Here is a 15,507-nt window from a genome sequence, read left to right on the forward strand (position 1 = left end):
GTGGAGGAAGCGCTTCCCCAACTGCCACAATGACCGCCTCTCGCACAAGCTACCGTAGCTGACTATATGCGACATCCACAGGGTCAGCGCTAAAAGAGTGGAAAGACAACATACACTGTAAAATGGTTACCTTTTTCAGGATGCTCTTGTCTAACCTCAAAATGTGGTTAAACAGTCTGGAATCCCTATTGGGGCCAAAGAAGCTATTTTGGTCCACATTCAAAGAAATAATATTTAATTTCATTACAAACTCCAAGTAGTGAATATCGAAAATGTTTGCAAGAGATTTTATGTAACTGTTTATGGAAAATAAAATGTGCCCTCTGTCTGTGGGGTTCTTCCCATCACTTTTTGCATGTCCGTTTTTAGGATACGTTTTCTTGCCCCCTTCTGCTACAGTATTTTTGGCCCTGTTTAGGATTCCATTTTTTACGTTCATTATTTCTTCTTCGTCGTCCTCATCAGGGTTGTCCTCTTCATCCTGTTCCTCATCTTCCATCTCCTGCTCGCTCTGAAAAGTCATGTCGTACGAATTGTCAAAGTTTAGGTCAAAGCTGACATTGAAGAGTTTGCTCAGCTTTAGAAGGATATCGTAAATTTGGGAAGGAATGGATAACAGGTTAAGAAGGTTATTGGAAAATAATTCATTCAACAGGAACTCCTTATTAAGGGAACTGGAGGTAGTGTTATCCCATGCTGTACCATCTGCTCCATCGCTTCGTTTCTTTTCAAGTCTGTACTTGTCCGCATCATAAGTCACTTGGTTGAACCGCCCTCCAGAATCGCAATTACTTCTATGTTCTAAAGCAACGGTGGAGCTACCCCACAGATTATACGAATCAGTTTCCACCTCCCCCTGGTCGTTCTTATTCCTAGGAGAATTAAAAACAATCTTTTTTCTTTCATATTCCTGAAGCAGGACATTTTTTCTGTGTTCAGCATTTATGTAAAAATTGTGAAGCTCGTCATGTCTCGTACGTATAGGTACTAACATTGTTTCGATTAAAAAAGTTAAGTACAGCTGGTGACTATGTTTTATCTGATACAACGACTTTGATTTTAACAAAGAGGAGATGAACTGATTCCACGAAAAGCTCAATATCCACTGATAGTAGGTATACAAGGTATTCAGGAAGAAAAATATTTTATATTTTAAAACACACAAAGAGGTGATAATTACGTCTACACATTCATACTGTTCTGATTTTTTTGTCCTGAGGTACTTATAAAATATGTGCACTAAATTTAGTACATGCAAAGATTTTTTAAAGTAGGAAAATATCGTGGAGTATTTCTGCAAACATTTCGAATCAAATAAAAAATTTACAAAAGATGACCCACTTCCCCTTGTCTCTATTAGCAAATTTCTGTAGCTTATCACACGGATATTGTTGTTATACATTTTGTTTTCCCTTAAGGTAAAGTAGAATCTCTTCAAGATACTCGTTATAATTTCTTCTTTGTAAAAGTTTTTTGTCAACTGTTGACAGATGGAGGATTCCCTTCTCTGCTGTACTTCTTCGTCCTTGGCATTCCTTTGTCCTTTGCCATCGGTGTAGCTCTCCGCTGTTCCGTTTTTTGCAGATTGGGCTGGTATTTTTATCATTGGTGGAGAGTCCCCTGTATGGGTGCAATTCCAGGGGTATGGCTCAAAGTTGTTGGGGACTCCTCTATTCTCATCGCTAATCTCGACTTGGCGTTTTTCTTCCCCAGTGTGCATTTCACCGTTTGGGAAGTGCACATAATTTCGCTCTGCATCCGTGGGGTCGTCCCCTTGTCTCGTTTCGCACATTTTTTTCCTTTTCTCTTTCGTACAGTGGGAATTCTTCTGCATCAGAATATTCATATGGAGCAACACAAACCGCTTGTGCAAAAAGGATGCACAGGAATTGGATCCGTCCACGTTAGGCGTAGGTCTATTCACATTTTGCACAACGCACTGCCTAAACGTCGTGTTCATGTTTCTCTCATCGATAAGCGGAATAGATACCTCCTTAAAAATGAACTCAAAAAAAGGAGAAATAAAATCAGCTATTTCGAGGAATACTAAACTGCGCAAACAACAAAAGTATTCCAACAGATAAGAATATTTCATTAGGCTATCTAAAAAAATCCGATTGCTTTGAAGGAACAGTTGAAAGAATTCTTCCTGAAGGAACTTTTTAATGTACAAATCGTACGACACATTTAATGCCAAAATATTTTTGTTAAAGTAAGGCAGGAGGTTTTCCTCATTTGGGCGAGTCGTCAAAATGGTCGAGATGATGTCTAGAGAGATGTTCTGGACATTCTTCAAATTCTCGATGTTGTAGTAGTAGTTGAGGGTGTTTTTGTGCAATCGTTTGGGGCGATAAGGCGGTGGCGCGGGGGCGCGACACGGATCCTCACGCTCATCATCGATCTCATCACTGTACTCGTCGTCGCACCCTCCGCTGCACTCGTTAGCAGAGCCTACTTCGCCGAGGCCAACCTGATAATCCCCACTCGAGGGGCGCTTCAGCCTACGGGGCTCCCCGCCCCCCTTCAAATAATAATCGACGTAGTCTACCTCCTTCTCGTGACTAATTTTCATATACAAGCGAATGTTATTTCCGAGGCTTATTAGGAAAAAAACAAAGGAGTTAAAAAATTCTGGGCACAAAACAAATTCGCCCTGCTTTTTTATAAACAGCATGTGACTGGCAAATGGCCCTTCATCCCCCCTATCCTGCGAGTACACAAAAAATTCATTAAAGGTATCGTCAATTTTTCCCTTCTTAATCCAACTGCTTATATGTTTCGAGTAATACACATTCAGTCCATTTAGAAGGAAGCGGAAAATTTTTTCCAGCGATTTGTTATTTACAATTTGGCAATTTCTCCAGTACAGTACTGTCATGTCGTAGCAGATGCAGAACTTTTTGGCGTTGTCATATAGGGCATTAAAATGGGTATAGTCGTCCACACCGATGTTATAAAGTAGGTAGGACAACATAAAGTCGACATAGTCGTAGAGATTGTTCCACACGTAGAGGTATTTACTCATTATAACCTGCAAGTGGATAAGGCTGAGCGATCTGAAGTTTGCAATTTTTTCCTCGTCCAGTAGTCTCCTTGCATTATCCCATCTGTTTTTGCGTGGGTGGAAGGAGGCATTTGCTTTTTTTTCCTCATGTGTGTGGAGCTCCTCGAATGGGGTTATATCCCCACGCGCGTGTACCTTCCTGTGTGGCTGCCTTCCCCTTTTGCGATGCTTCCAATTCACAAAATGGTCGACCCGCAGGTAATCCATAACGCGTATTCGGTCCATCCTGTTTAGGACGTCCAAAATTTGTTCGTCCCTAACGAGCACAATGTTGTACTGTTTCATAACCAGCAAGATGTGATAGTTGTACAAAATTTCTATTATGCAAATCCATTCGGAATAAATACATTTTAGGGAGTCAATGAAGCACTCGAGGAAGTTACCCGGGTAGTACACATTGCTGCTGCTGCTGCTGCTGCCCAGATTGTTGCTCCCTCTGCCTTTGCTGCCAGTCAAACTCAACTGTTCGAAGAGACGAGACAAACTGTTCTTCCCCTCATCATGGCTGAGATGCTCTCTTATATATATGATGTGATTAAAAATGTCCCTTAAATTGTATGGAAAAAAAAAAAAAAATGCCGAAATTTTTCCATCAAAAAAAAAAAAATGTTCAGGTAAAATAATTTGATACTAATTTTTTTTATTTTCTTCACATAATTTTTAAACGTCCTTCTTCTTACATTGTACTGTTTGACGTTCATCATTTGGCTGATGATTGCTCGGTATTGCGTTACGCTTCCATGTGGGGCACTTCCCTCGCCTTTTTCACGCCTTTCTATATTTATGTAAAATAAAAAATCCTCTTTTATTTTGTTTTTGTCCATTACGTGGTTAAATAAAAAATCAGAAAAGTTCGTAAAAAAGTCTTCCTTAAATTTTATGGGGCAATTTAGGGAAAGTATCATCAAAATTTCTTTGATGATAAATATTTCGCTTACGTAAAATGTGCCTTTCCTTTTATTTTTCCTTCCCTTGGTGGCTGTTCCAGTCTTTATAATATTCCCTTTATCGGCAAGGACGATGTTGCAGCCATGTTGTGGACCATCCGTTTGTGCGGGTCCCTCCTCATTCGATCTGTGCGCATAACGAGAAGAATCTCTCCACTGTGTGTAAATATATCCCGATGAGTTATCATCCAATGCGTTACCACCTGGGTGACTTGTCCTACCGGTTATCTCTCCAGGTTCCTCTTCGTTCCCTTCCTGTCCCGTATCACTGGGGAACACGTTGTGCAAGTTGTAAATTTCCGTCTCGTATATAATGCTCGCGTCGTTCCCTTCACTCTCATGATATTCCTCATAGAAAAGGTTTATGTTATTAAAAAAGTATTGTTCTCTTGGTCTGTGTGGGAGGGATGCATCTTTGCTTTTGTTTTTCCTCATTTTTAAACTAGCAAGTATGTCTTCATCGGATGTTGTGCTTGAGCTACGAGTGCTAATTCGGCGACGTGAGTAACTCCTTCCCGCACTAGTACCTACATTAGCATTATGTACATGTTCCTCCACATTATCGTACGACAACACATTGTCAAGGCAACCAACAGATTGACTACTCTGGAAGGAACTCCTCGCAGGGTGTCTCCACTGACCCCCCACATCTTCATAATGAGGATATTCATAAACACACTGCGATATTTTTTTGACGACATTTTCATATGTTAAATCATTCTTGTTTTTCATATAGCTGTCTACATATTGGGCGTACTGCGTTTCGTGAAAGTGGTTACTATTTGGTTCTGCGCCACTGTGGTTGCTTTGCTGTTTCTGATAATTAGCTAGCTGGTTGTGTATATCGCTTGGATAGCCATACTCTAGGGACTCATCTCTTTCAAGATCGCCAATTTGTATGTCCTCTTCTCCCGAGAGGGATGACAATCTCGTAATCTCATCGTCCGTGTTGTATAGCTCTTTAAGATATTTGGTCTCCTCTAGAATGTTAAAGTTATGTATGTCATCGAGAGCATTTTGTTCATTTATGTTCAAAGGGGGGGTCAGTTCTTCTTCTCCTTCTTCTTTCTTGTAAAAATATTTACCATATAGATGGTCAATGTATTGTGTATTCTCACTTGTTTTGCTTTCTCCAATTAGAAATAATAATTTTAAAATGACGAACTTCAATTCGTACCTGTCATTTTTATCATATATATAAAAATTGTCATTTAGGAAAATTTCGCACAAATGTTTGAATATTTTTTTCCTCTTATATTCAGCATTAATTGTTAGCTCGTTTATGTACCCGTTCACATCATCTATGACTTCGTTGTCGCTAACATCTTGGAAGGGGTACAGAGCAATTTCATTTAACGATTTGTTTATCAAATTTGTTAGCACCTTCTCATTGGAATATTTTTCAAATTTGCTGAATAGGCAACTTAGATAGTCCTTCTGCTTCTTCCTAATTTCCGTTATATAGGTGGATGTCATATTTTACGCGGAAGGGGCAAGGGAAGCACAAGGGTATCGCAAGAGATGCTCAGGGGAATCTCAGGCTTGCGCTCTTCAGTTTAGGGTTCACGCGCTGTTGCTCTCTATGCGTATATTTCAGAACAAGTACACCACTGCGGTTCTTCACAGGGGTAAGATTGCAGGTTGGGAAAAGAGGACAAACTGTGAACACAAAAAAAAAAAAAAAGACACCTTTTTCTTGGTAACTCTTCCGATGGGTTAGGAGGAGGGACCATATCCACAAGGACTATTCACCGAGGAGGTACTACAGTTTGGTTCTCCGAAAAACGGCACACACACGCACACAGAGTTGGCACAGTAGGCACAGTTAGGGACACGCGCATGGACACACGCGTTGGGACGTGTACACGTGGATTCCCATTTACACAGAGGGAGGGGTTTCACATGTGGAAAGGGGGGGCACAATTCAGGCGATGTAACTGTTTAAGGGGCATTCTACACACACGCATAATTTAAACTTAAATTAGTAACTGCTTGGAAATATAAACAAGGGAAGGACACGGGCCGAAGATTACAAACAAACGCTTCCACTCTGCACACATATATAAACGTGGATGTCCGCGGCGAAATTATCCAAATAATATTTCAATGACAATACATAACAAATTGAGGAAGATCAACGGGATTTTAAAATATATTCTTATCGTGTAGAATAACAACTTAATGTTATCAAAAATGTCATTGCTGTTCAAACTTATGTCGATTTTTTTATATTTTTTTAGCTTCTTTTCATTTATGATTAAAACGCTATTGATCAGCAGTACCACGCTCTCGAATAGCAAGAAGAAATACATACTCATTTTTAATACGCGGCGAAAACGGCAAAGATGGGGGAATTGCTGGGGGGGTAATTCATTTGAGGCTCGCTTATTTTGCTATTACGCTGCTGTTACGCTGCTGTTACGCTGCTGTTACGCTGCTATTACGCTGCTATTGTACTGCTATTACGCTGCTATTGTACTGCTATTACGCTGCTAGTGTGCTACTATTGTACTGCTACTGTACTGCTATTATTTTTTATTGTTTTTTTTTTCCTCGATTTCTCATCACAGGCGACTTACGTTTGGCTAACTGCTTCCCAGCTTTGTTTCTCCAAAAGGGGGGGGAGCCATAAACACTTGGTTTTTTTTTTAAAACGCAAAAGTGTCATTGGTTGGGAACGCGCAAATAGGTATCTTAATTATGGTAAATAAAATATCGCCTTAAAGAGCGCACAACGAATCCACCATATGACTTGACTTGATGCGTACGTATGAACATGGAGAAAAATTTACAGTGAAAAGCTAAGTGTGACATAATGATAACGCAAAATGACGAAAAAAATATTGCCGTCATGGAGTAACCCCATTCGCATAACACACTTGAGCACTACATATGTATGCAAAACATTTTGGGGCGTTGGGCAGCCGCTGGCCGATTGCAACGAGTGAGCAGTTGGTCAGCTAAAGGCATCCTTTATACTTTTGAAATTAAGCCGCGCGGAAAAAATGTGGGATACCGAAAAAAAGGTGAACAGAGAGTAAGCCGCCGCAAATGTGCAGACGCGAAAATTTGAAGAAGGTTTGTAAAAAGAAGCCACGGAAAACGACCCAAAAAAGGTACAACATGTATGTATATGCCCTCCCAAAAGGGTAAGCACAAACGAGCGACCCTCATATTGCACTGCTGCATGCAGAGGGATCAACAGAACATAGCTGCCGGGGAGGCCAAATTTTAACCCACCCCCCATCCGCAAAAAAAAGAAAAAAAGCAGAGAGATGATACTCACTTCATCATGGAATATTTAATCTTTCGCGATTTTAAGTCGTCCAAATTGTAGCGGTTTACAAACTTGTGGTCGTCTGCTTTCTCGCCTGCACCTCTTCCGTTCGCTCCCCGCCCTTTTTGTTTTTTCTCGAAGAACTCCTCAATTATTTTCCGCTCATGCTCTGTCATATCTGCATTGTACTCCACATCATTATTGATTTTATTCTTCGCTATTTTGGACACCTTTATAATGTCATTCTGTGCGGAGGTAGATGTGTCGTAAGTGTACTGAAACGACACCACGTCCCTTTTAATCGTGTTCTTTATTATGAGCCTGGCGTCCTCATCACTTATGTAGTTAGTGTAAACTTTGATCTTTTCTATTGACTTGCATGCAGAAATGATGTTATTTAAAAATTTGAGAGTTCCTTTTATGTCACTGAATGAGTTGTGTTGCATAGATAGGATGGTCAGGTAGCTATTTTTTTTCAGTTCCACAATGTTTTGGTTGACACTTCGCAGGAAGGTGTTTCCCAGGTCGCAGTTGTCCAGGCTGACGGGGGGGCAGAGAAGGGCGTAGCGCAAAAATGGGTTCACAAAGTGGGGCGACCAAGCGCGGACACATGAAGAGCACACAAAGATAGACGTATGAAAAATAATCGCTACTGCATCATACACAGACGCGCGCTTCGACGCGAACTTCTCCAACGTGAACTTCTCCAACGCGAACATCTCCAACGTGCCCTCCCCTCTCGCATTACCTTATAATCTTGCACTTGGTATTGTTCAAGAGGTAAAAAAAAAATTCACATGTGGAGGGGTGCGTCCCGATTTTCAGATTACTTAGGTTTATTTTGCTGAGAAGGAAAGGGAATGAGCCGTTGGTGTGATGCGTGCACAATGGCAAGTGGGGGGTTTCTCTCCCATTTGGAGAGGCTCTCCCCTGGTAGAGGGATTCCACGAGCATCGCTTTCCCTCCACTTTTCGTCAATCCGGAGCATTTGCACTGTTCCGGCCTATTCCATTTTGACCAATGGTTTTTTTGTATATGCGAAGGACTTACAAAAAAATGGTGAAGTTGGAGAGAAAAGTAATCAGCTCATTCAAGTCCAAATTCGAGTCGATTAAGTTATTGCCAAGAGAGAGTTTGTAAATCTTAATTCCGTAGGGGTCCTTGTTCATTGAATTGAAGTACAGAATGTCTTCGTTGCGGAGGTAACAATGGCCGAGGTTTATGTTTTTCACGACGCCCCTTTTGCACAGATCCAGGACAAAGTGAATTTCTTCTCGCGTGACGTTGTAATGGTAAAAGTTAATCTCCTGCGGGGGTGGAAAGGAGGTAGATGTGGTGATAGAGTTAAACGAGCAATTAGGTGAAGAATGACTACACCTGTGTCGGGATGCCCACGTGTGGTAACCCAAAACATTGCGGGAACCTCCCTGGAATTACATTTTCAGTTCGCATAATAAAGTAATTCAAAACGGTCTCGTTCACTTCTCTGCCGTTGCTAATCTGCTCTTGGTAATACGCCTTGCCGTTCAAGCTGCGAAAAAAAAAAAAGAGGGTAGCCATAAAATGAAAGTAGCTACCTGCGTGTGCGCAACAAAAAAAGAAGGGACTCATTTCCCCTCCCCCCTACACACACACCCATGTGGATACTCTCAATGCGGCATCAGAGATGCCTCTCCACAACTGCCAATGATGTACACACCTTTCGCGTACTATGCTGTGAAAGAGAAGTATTATATTTTCCTTGAATAAATTCAGATTAATTTTTACTTCCTTCTTGTTAAGCAGTGCCTCAATCACCATTATGTTCATGGTGCCTTTCCTGACTACTGAGATATTTCTAATGGTGTAGAACCTTTCCGTTGGCTTCACGACGTACAGGTAGGTGAAGTACAGCTCGAAGGTGATTTGGGTGACTTTTCCCTGGGAGAAAAATGGGGGGTGCACAGTGCAGCAGTGCAATGGTGCAGTGGTGATGAGGCGACGCGACGAAGTGAAACACCCCGTCAAGGAGCACAAAGTGATCACCCCCCAGCGTTTCAGCTTCGAAGCGAACACCTTGTGAACGCGCTCAATGGTGCCCTGCGTTCTCGTGCCCTGCGTTCTCGTGTCTTACGTCCTCGAACAGCTCCGCGATCCCCCGCAAGTTGCACGGATAGGAGTCCCTAACTTGGTCGATGGTGTCAACATGGAAAATGTCCGGCAAAGACTTGACAAATTTGTGCATTTCGATGAAAGATTTCCTCCTCTTAAACTCGAAGGATATGTCAAATATATCATTCTGTATGAAATTCCCACAAATGTATAACTTTTTAAAATCTTTATTTAGCTCAAAAAGTATGTTAATAAGAGATACCACGTCGTAATAAGTCAATTTGTTGAACTCTGCATTGACATAACGGATGGCACTTGCAAATCTTCTGCCTCCATTAATTGATTGTTTTGCAATACTTACTATATTGTTTATGTTGTTACTCTTTAATTCACAACTGACTAGGCTGAGAAAGGAAATGTTGGTACTTAACAAAATATTAACGATAAAATATTCAGCCGATTGGTTTGACAGATCGGTGAAGTCTAAAATGAGTTCCTTCACTTGTAAAGATTTAAAACATTTTATGACATAATCCATGTCCTTCTTGATTCGTTCAAATGCTAAATCTTGGAACAATGGGTTCTTTGTCAAATTCAACGAACTGCATTGTCTGACATTTGAAAAGGACAGAAATTCAGACAAGTCTTCAATACTCATTGTTCTGTTAGCTAAATTAATGGTGCAAATATTTGCTAGATTTTTGGAGGGAGAAAAGATAATTTTATCTGCATCTTTGTTATATGGGGCATTTTTTAAATTCAATGTTTTACATTCCATCAGGAAATAATTAACAGCATTTTCAATTACCCCACTTGAAATGGAGTTCAAATATTTTACATATTTGAATAGTAAAATTCTTTTGTATATTTTGTTAAAGATGATGCTCATTTGTTCTTTATTGCCTGAGATAGAACAGCGAATTGTACCGCTTTTTTTGTTCACCGTTTTTAGCAATATTTCAGAGGTGTCATTTTCCTTTTTCTCTAGTTTTGCCGTCGCATTTTCGTTTATTTCTAGGGTGTACAGAAGTGCCTCTTCTTCGATGTGCTTCTCCTCTCGGTAGAACTTGAGGTCGTACACGAGGATTTCCATGAACAGGGTTCCTTTGCTGGTTCTCTGCGCGGCAGCACATATAATGCGTCGGTAACATGTAACGGGTGGGGTATAACGTGTAATGCATAGCATATAATGAGTAATGCGTAACATATAATGGGTAATGCGTAACATATAATGGGTAATGCGTAACATATAATGGGTAATGCGTAACACATAATGAGTAATGCGTAACATATAATGGGGCCGGTTCCCACACCAGGCAACTCCCCATTTCGCTTTTCCTTTTTCACCTTTTCCTGTTCATCCTTGTCCTCGTGAATAAGAAAAAATTGGACATTGTCGTACAGGTAAGTAACGTTCACTCTCGGGTCGTTGTGGTAAAATATTTTTTCGTAGGTGTCATCATTATAATGCACCCTGCGTATATTTATATATTCGTAGGACGAAATGGTTAGCGATGAGTAGGTATACTCAGAGGTGTTCATTTCTGACGTGTTTATTTCGTTGCTGTCGAATAGGTCATCTTCTTCCAGTTGGTTCGCCTCGTCTTCATCTTCCATCTCATCCTTGTTGACGTCTGCGAATTGGGGGCGGGTTGTTTGCAGTGAGTTTGGTTTGGCGGGAAGTAATAGTGTTCCTGCCGCAGCATGATTGACGGCAAAATTGACGGCAAATTTTTGGAAACTATTTCGGTTGCTGTCACAATCGCTGTCATAACCGGTGCCGTAACCGCCACGATAACCAATGCTATATGCGCCGACACACCTTCCTGGATCTTGGCCAACAGGTTGTACCCTCCCCGACTGGAAAATTTCATGACCTTACGTATATTCTCCTTCTTCTTCCTGTCCTCCTTATCCGACTTCAAGTTCTTAAGCAGATATTTCTTCTTATTAACCCTTCGGCATATGTAAAATTTTAGCCTCCTTAACTCTGGCCTACAAGAGCGCTCGCTTTTTTTCAGCGCTTTGTATTTCCTCTTCAAGTTATTTATGCTTCTACTGTCTATATGATCGAATGTTACAGAACTGTCCGTTTTGTCGTCACCTACATCCTGCCATTTGTGTTTCACTTCTGGTACACCTTGATCCGTCGGTTTGTCCTTTTCCGAAATGCCCTGGACGCTTTCCAAATCTGCGTCTTCATCTGCACTTGGGTTTTCTTCTGGGACGCGTAAATTTTCGAGTCTGAATTTTTGCAGATCTTCTTCGGCCTTCTTCGTTTGCTCTTCGTCCATGAAGTCCTTTTTTATTTGCTCGTACAGTTGGTTCTCTGCGCGTGGGTGGGAGGTATATCACACGGTGTAATTCTCTCGCGCTGACAAGGGCACGTGAGATGGAATTTCAAAAAGGTTGAGCAAAATGTAGGGGACGTTTCCGTTTGTTTTGTTTGTCCCGTTTGCTTCACTTTCCTCCTTTCCGACTTACTCTTCAAGTCGTAAATGTTGACCCTCTTTTTGTTATATTTGTCTCTTAAATTTTGTGTAATTCTGGAGCAGTAGCCAGGCGAGTATAGTGATTCTACGTAGTCGTATTTGCGCAGGAGCTCCATTTCTTCTTTCATCCTTTTCTCATTCCACTGGATTTTTTTCTTCTTCAGAACGCAGGCCATCTTGGAAAAGCAAAAAAAAAGATGATGAGTTATTTAAAAGGGGAAGAAAAATGCGTCAGTGGAGATGTTAACATTTTTTACACATTTGTGTCTTATGGAAGGCCTCCCCCCTGGTAAGAATCAATTCAGCGTTGTTGGAATAACTCCCCTCATTTGACACATAAGGTTTTACATAAGTTGACGGAAGGATTTTTTTTTTTTTCCCTTTTCGCGCAACCACATGTGTAAACACACAGAAGCAGATGTGCGCATGCATTTTCTTACACTTTCATCAGAGTCGGATTCGTATTCTTCGCTCTCTGATTGGTTTGATAAAAACACATCCATGTTAAACTGCTCCGGTATGAACTTTGAAAAATCTCTGACATTTAGTTCTGTCTCAACTTTGGTTAACAAATTGTGGATGTTGCTTTTTATGTCAAACTCTTTTTTATTTCCTATGGTGTAAGTTGGAGAGCTACCTTTTCCCTTCTCATTGACTTCACGATCTGAGTTATCGGAGGTCGATTTTTCAGAAACGTTCACCTCCTCGTCATGGAAGAAGTTATCATAATGTAGATAATCCAAGATGTATGATCGGTTGTATTTGCTTTTTATTTTCGGGGCTATATCCAAGGGCTCTTTCTTCTTCCTGACGTTTGCTTGTCCGTCTTGCGCCTGCGTGGAGGGAAGCGGGCACCGCGTTGTTCGGTTTTTGGTTACGCAGTTGGGGTTATCTGCTTATTTGGTTATCTGCTCATTTCTTATTTGTTATTATTTTCTTTTTTACTTTTTATTTTTTCTTTTTTTCCGTTCCTCTATCTTACCGTGCCTCTTTCCTCCCCCTCGAGTTCCTCCTTAGGCCTGCGAAATGGAATGGCATGAAACGCAAAATGAACAACACAGCATGCATACACGCAACTGCAGGGATGTACGTTGGGACAGAATTTCGAGTGTGTCTCCTTCCAGCTAGTTTAACACACTTTGAAGAACCATACCTGTCATTTTCATCAGATTCTATGTCGTAGTCATAGTCGAAGTCTGAAGGGGGGGTAAAAATAAAGGGGGATAATATTTTTGCCAATATGGTAGGCATTTCATGCCGACATTTTTTGTTCCCTTCTTAGGTATGGTTGGCCCTATATAGGTGTTCACCCCTTTGGGGGAGTTTTTTGGAGGAAACACGTACCATTGTTGAGGACGTCCAATATCAAGTTTTCTATTTTGACCTTGTCACTACTAGGGTCCTGCTTGTAAACCACCTTCTCGTAATTATCCACTATAAGGGCGTCGTTCAGACGTATGTCTTTAAATTTTTTTTTTTTTTTGTATCCATTATTTTGCTCCTCCTTATCAACAAAATAGAGGTATCTGCTCTTGTCGGACCACTTGTTCATCCCATCTGAGAGGAGAAAATTGGTTCTTTTCGCATTTCTGCCAAGTGACAATTACACAGCGTAGCACCTTTGCAGCGTCGTACTTTCGCAGTGCACAACCTTTGCAACGTTGCCTTTGGCAAATTCGCTCTTTTGTTCCCAAATGATAGGAGTTCTCCGCTTAGTTCATTTGACTCACCTTCATACAGCAACATCTTACTGTCCGCGAAAAAATTCTCCGTGGTCATCCCCGTGTTTGTCATTTTCTCCTCCACGTTTTTGGTTATGTAATACTCGTTTGTTGCATTTATGTACTCGTAATTCTTTTTGTTGTCTCCGTCTTTATATGTGAAGTTGTAACTCCTTCCGTGGAAGTCCTTCTGTCCTGCGCGTATTTCATCCTTAGGCACTTTTATAAAATCGTTAACGAAGCTGACGTTTATGTAGTCCTTGCCCCCACCGAAGTCTCTTTCTCTGTCGAAGTTGCAGACGTGAGCAGGGACGTGTGTAATGTCTCTACGTCTCTACCTCTCTACGTCTCTACCTCTCTACGTCTGTATGTTTATATGTGTGCATATCTAAATGGGTACTCATGAAACTGGAGGTTATTGTAACTTATCCCCTTTATGGGGATAATCATACATTCGTACCTTATGTAGGACGGGTCAACTAGGGTCATGTTATTGTCTCTGGGCGCTACCAATTTTAAATCAATATTCTCGTGTTCTAGAAGATGAAAAATGGAGAAAAAAAAAATAAAATTAAATAAAATTTCAGGTTAACCGAAGGACCCAATTGAGAAGAAAACATTTAAAAGATTACCTTTCTTTTCCAGATTCTCAAATTTGTGCATATATTCACTTCCAATTTTGCAATACTGCTTTGAGTTTTCATCAAATTTGGTGTTCCCATCCTGGTCTAAGAAGTGCGTTGCAGTGGGTGGAGGACATACTTATAGATAATTATATTATTTTCCCTTTTTTTCGGAGCAATTTTTACGTTTTAACATTTTTACCTGCAAAGAATTCTTCATTGCTGTTATGACTGGTCTCCCTACATTCAATCGTAGATATGAATGCCTCTATGCAGGTACATGGACAAAAAAAGAAAGGAGGCAATTCTCTTTTGTGTTAAGGCAAAGGTTACTTTTAATCACCCAAATTAGGGTTCAAAAGGGTGTCATATGGATTCCCCTCCGAGAATGTGTACAGTAATATACACACAACACATTGTAATGGCAATGTGACTGAATGTTTCCATTTTTTTTTTCTTTTTTGCTAACCGTTCAAATTTGTCAGTCTGTCTTTTGTCACTTTTAACGGATTGTCCATTTTGTGCCTACGTTAACTTTGTTTCATTTACAGAAGATTCGTTCTGAGTGGCAAAAGAGGGAAATGGGTCAAAATAAGGGGCAAAAGCAAAGGTGTGGCAGGTGCCATGCGTTAAGAAATTGTTGAGGAAAAAAAAGGACTGCTTGCACGTCTCTGTGAAAATGCGGGCTAGCAAATAGGGGAATAAAAAAAAAAAAAATTAACAAAAGATACGCAAGAAGTAGGTAAAATGCGAAAAAATCATTATTTATCCATGACTTGTTAGCAATGAAGAAAAACGAGTATCTCAAAAAAATTAAGCAAAACAAATGTGCCTAGGATGGAAAAGGGGGGGGAGGGCTACACTGCTTTGCAATACTTTTTATTTCGCCCCTCCTCCTTGTGTATTTCATGCCAGTTTTTTTTTTTTTTTCCTCCTGAGCATGAAATACTCGACGAAAAGGAAAAACTGCAGTGCCACAAAATATACCGCATAGGAAAACAAAAAAAGAAATATTTGGTGGACGAGCGTGAGTCACAACTTTTGCACGAACATGGGTGTGTCATCTGGTTAATTAAAGTGAAATTTGTTCTATCCACGTGCATATAATAATTAGCTGTGTTTACGAAGACTGCCATTTTTGCATGACAATTAATGCGTATTTTTTTTATTTTGTTTTTCTTGTGTGTGTTGGGGTAATCCTACTTGCATGGTGATGAAGGGAAGAGACATTTCAGCTGGACGCGAGCCCCCTTAATTTTATAAAAGCGGGGAAAGGTAGAAAGGAAAAGGTT

General features: G+C 40.6%; 2 protein-coding genes across 2 annotated transcripts; both read right to left on the reverse strand.

The window, feature by feature from the left end:
* Positions 1-49: 49 nt before the first annotated feature.
* PCYB_126190 (hypothetical protein) lies at positions 50-5,487 on the reverse strand (the record flags this gene model as incomplete). Its single annotated transcript, XM_004223952.1, has 2 exons — positions 50-3,611; positions 3,752-5,487. The coding sequence occupies 2 exons, from the start codon at positions 5,485-5,487 to the stop codon at positions 50-52; spliced, it is 5,298 nt and encodes a 1,765-aa protein (XP_004224000.1).
* A 1,806-nt stretch (positions 5,488-7,293) lies between these two features.
* PCYB_126200 (hypothetical protein) lies at positions 7,294-14,733 on the reverse strand (the record flags this gene model as incomplete). Its single annotated transcript, XM_004223953.1, has 18 exons — positions 7,294-7,828; positions 8,037-8,132; positions 8,339-8,595; positions 8,726-8,819; positions 8,988-9,208; positions 9,402-10,496; positions 10,727-11,013; positions 11,202-11,708; positions 11,864-12,047; positions 12,312-12,704; positions 12,854-12,890; positions 13,025-13,067; positions 13,216-13,428; positions 13,602-13,876; positions 14,053-14,128; positions 14,225-14,320; positions 14,418-14,483; positions 14,685-14,733. The coding sequence occupies 18 exons, from the start codon at positions 14,731-14,733 to the stop codon at positions 7,294-7,296; spliced, it is 4,524 nt and encodes a 1,507-aa protein (XP_004224001.1).
* Between the last annotated feature and the right edge of the window lie 774 nt (positions 14,734-15,507).

The sequence above is a fragment of the Plasmodium cynomolgi genome, chromosome 12, assembly GCF_000321355.1.
Source record: "Plasmodium cynomolgi strain B DNA, chromosome 12, whole genome shotgun sequence".
In the NCBI taxonomy this organism is placed as follows: Eukaryota; Apicomplexa; class Aconoidasida; order Haemosporida; family Plasmodiidae; genus Plasmodium; species Plasmodium cynomolgi.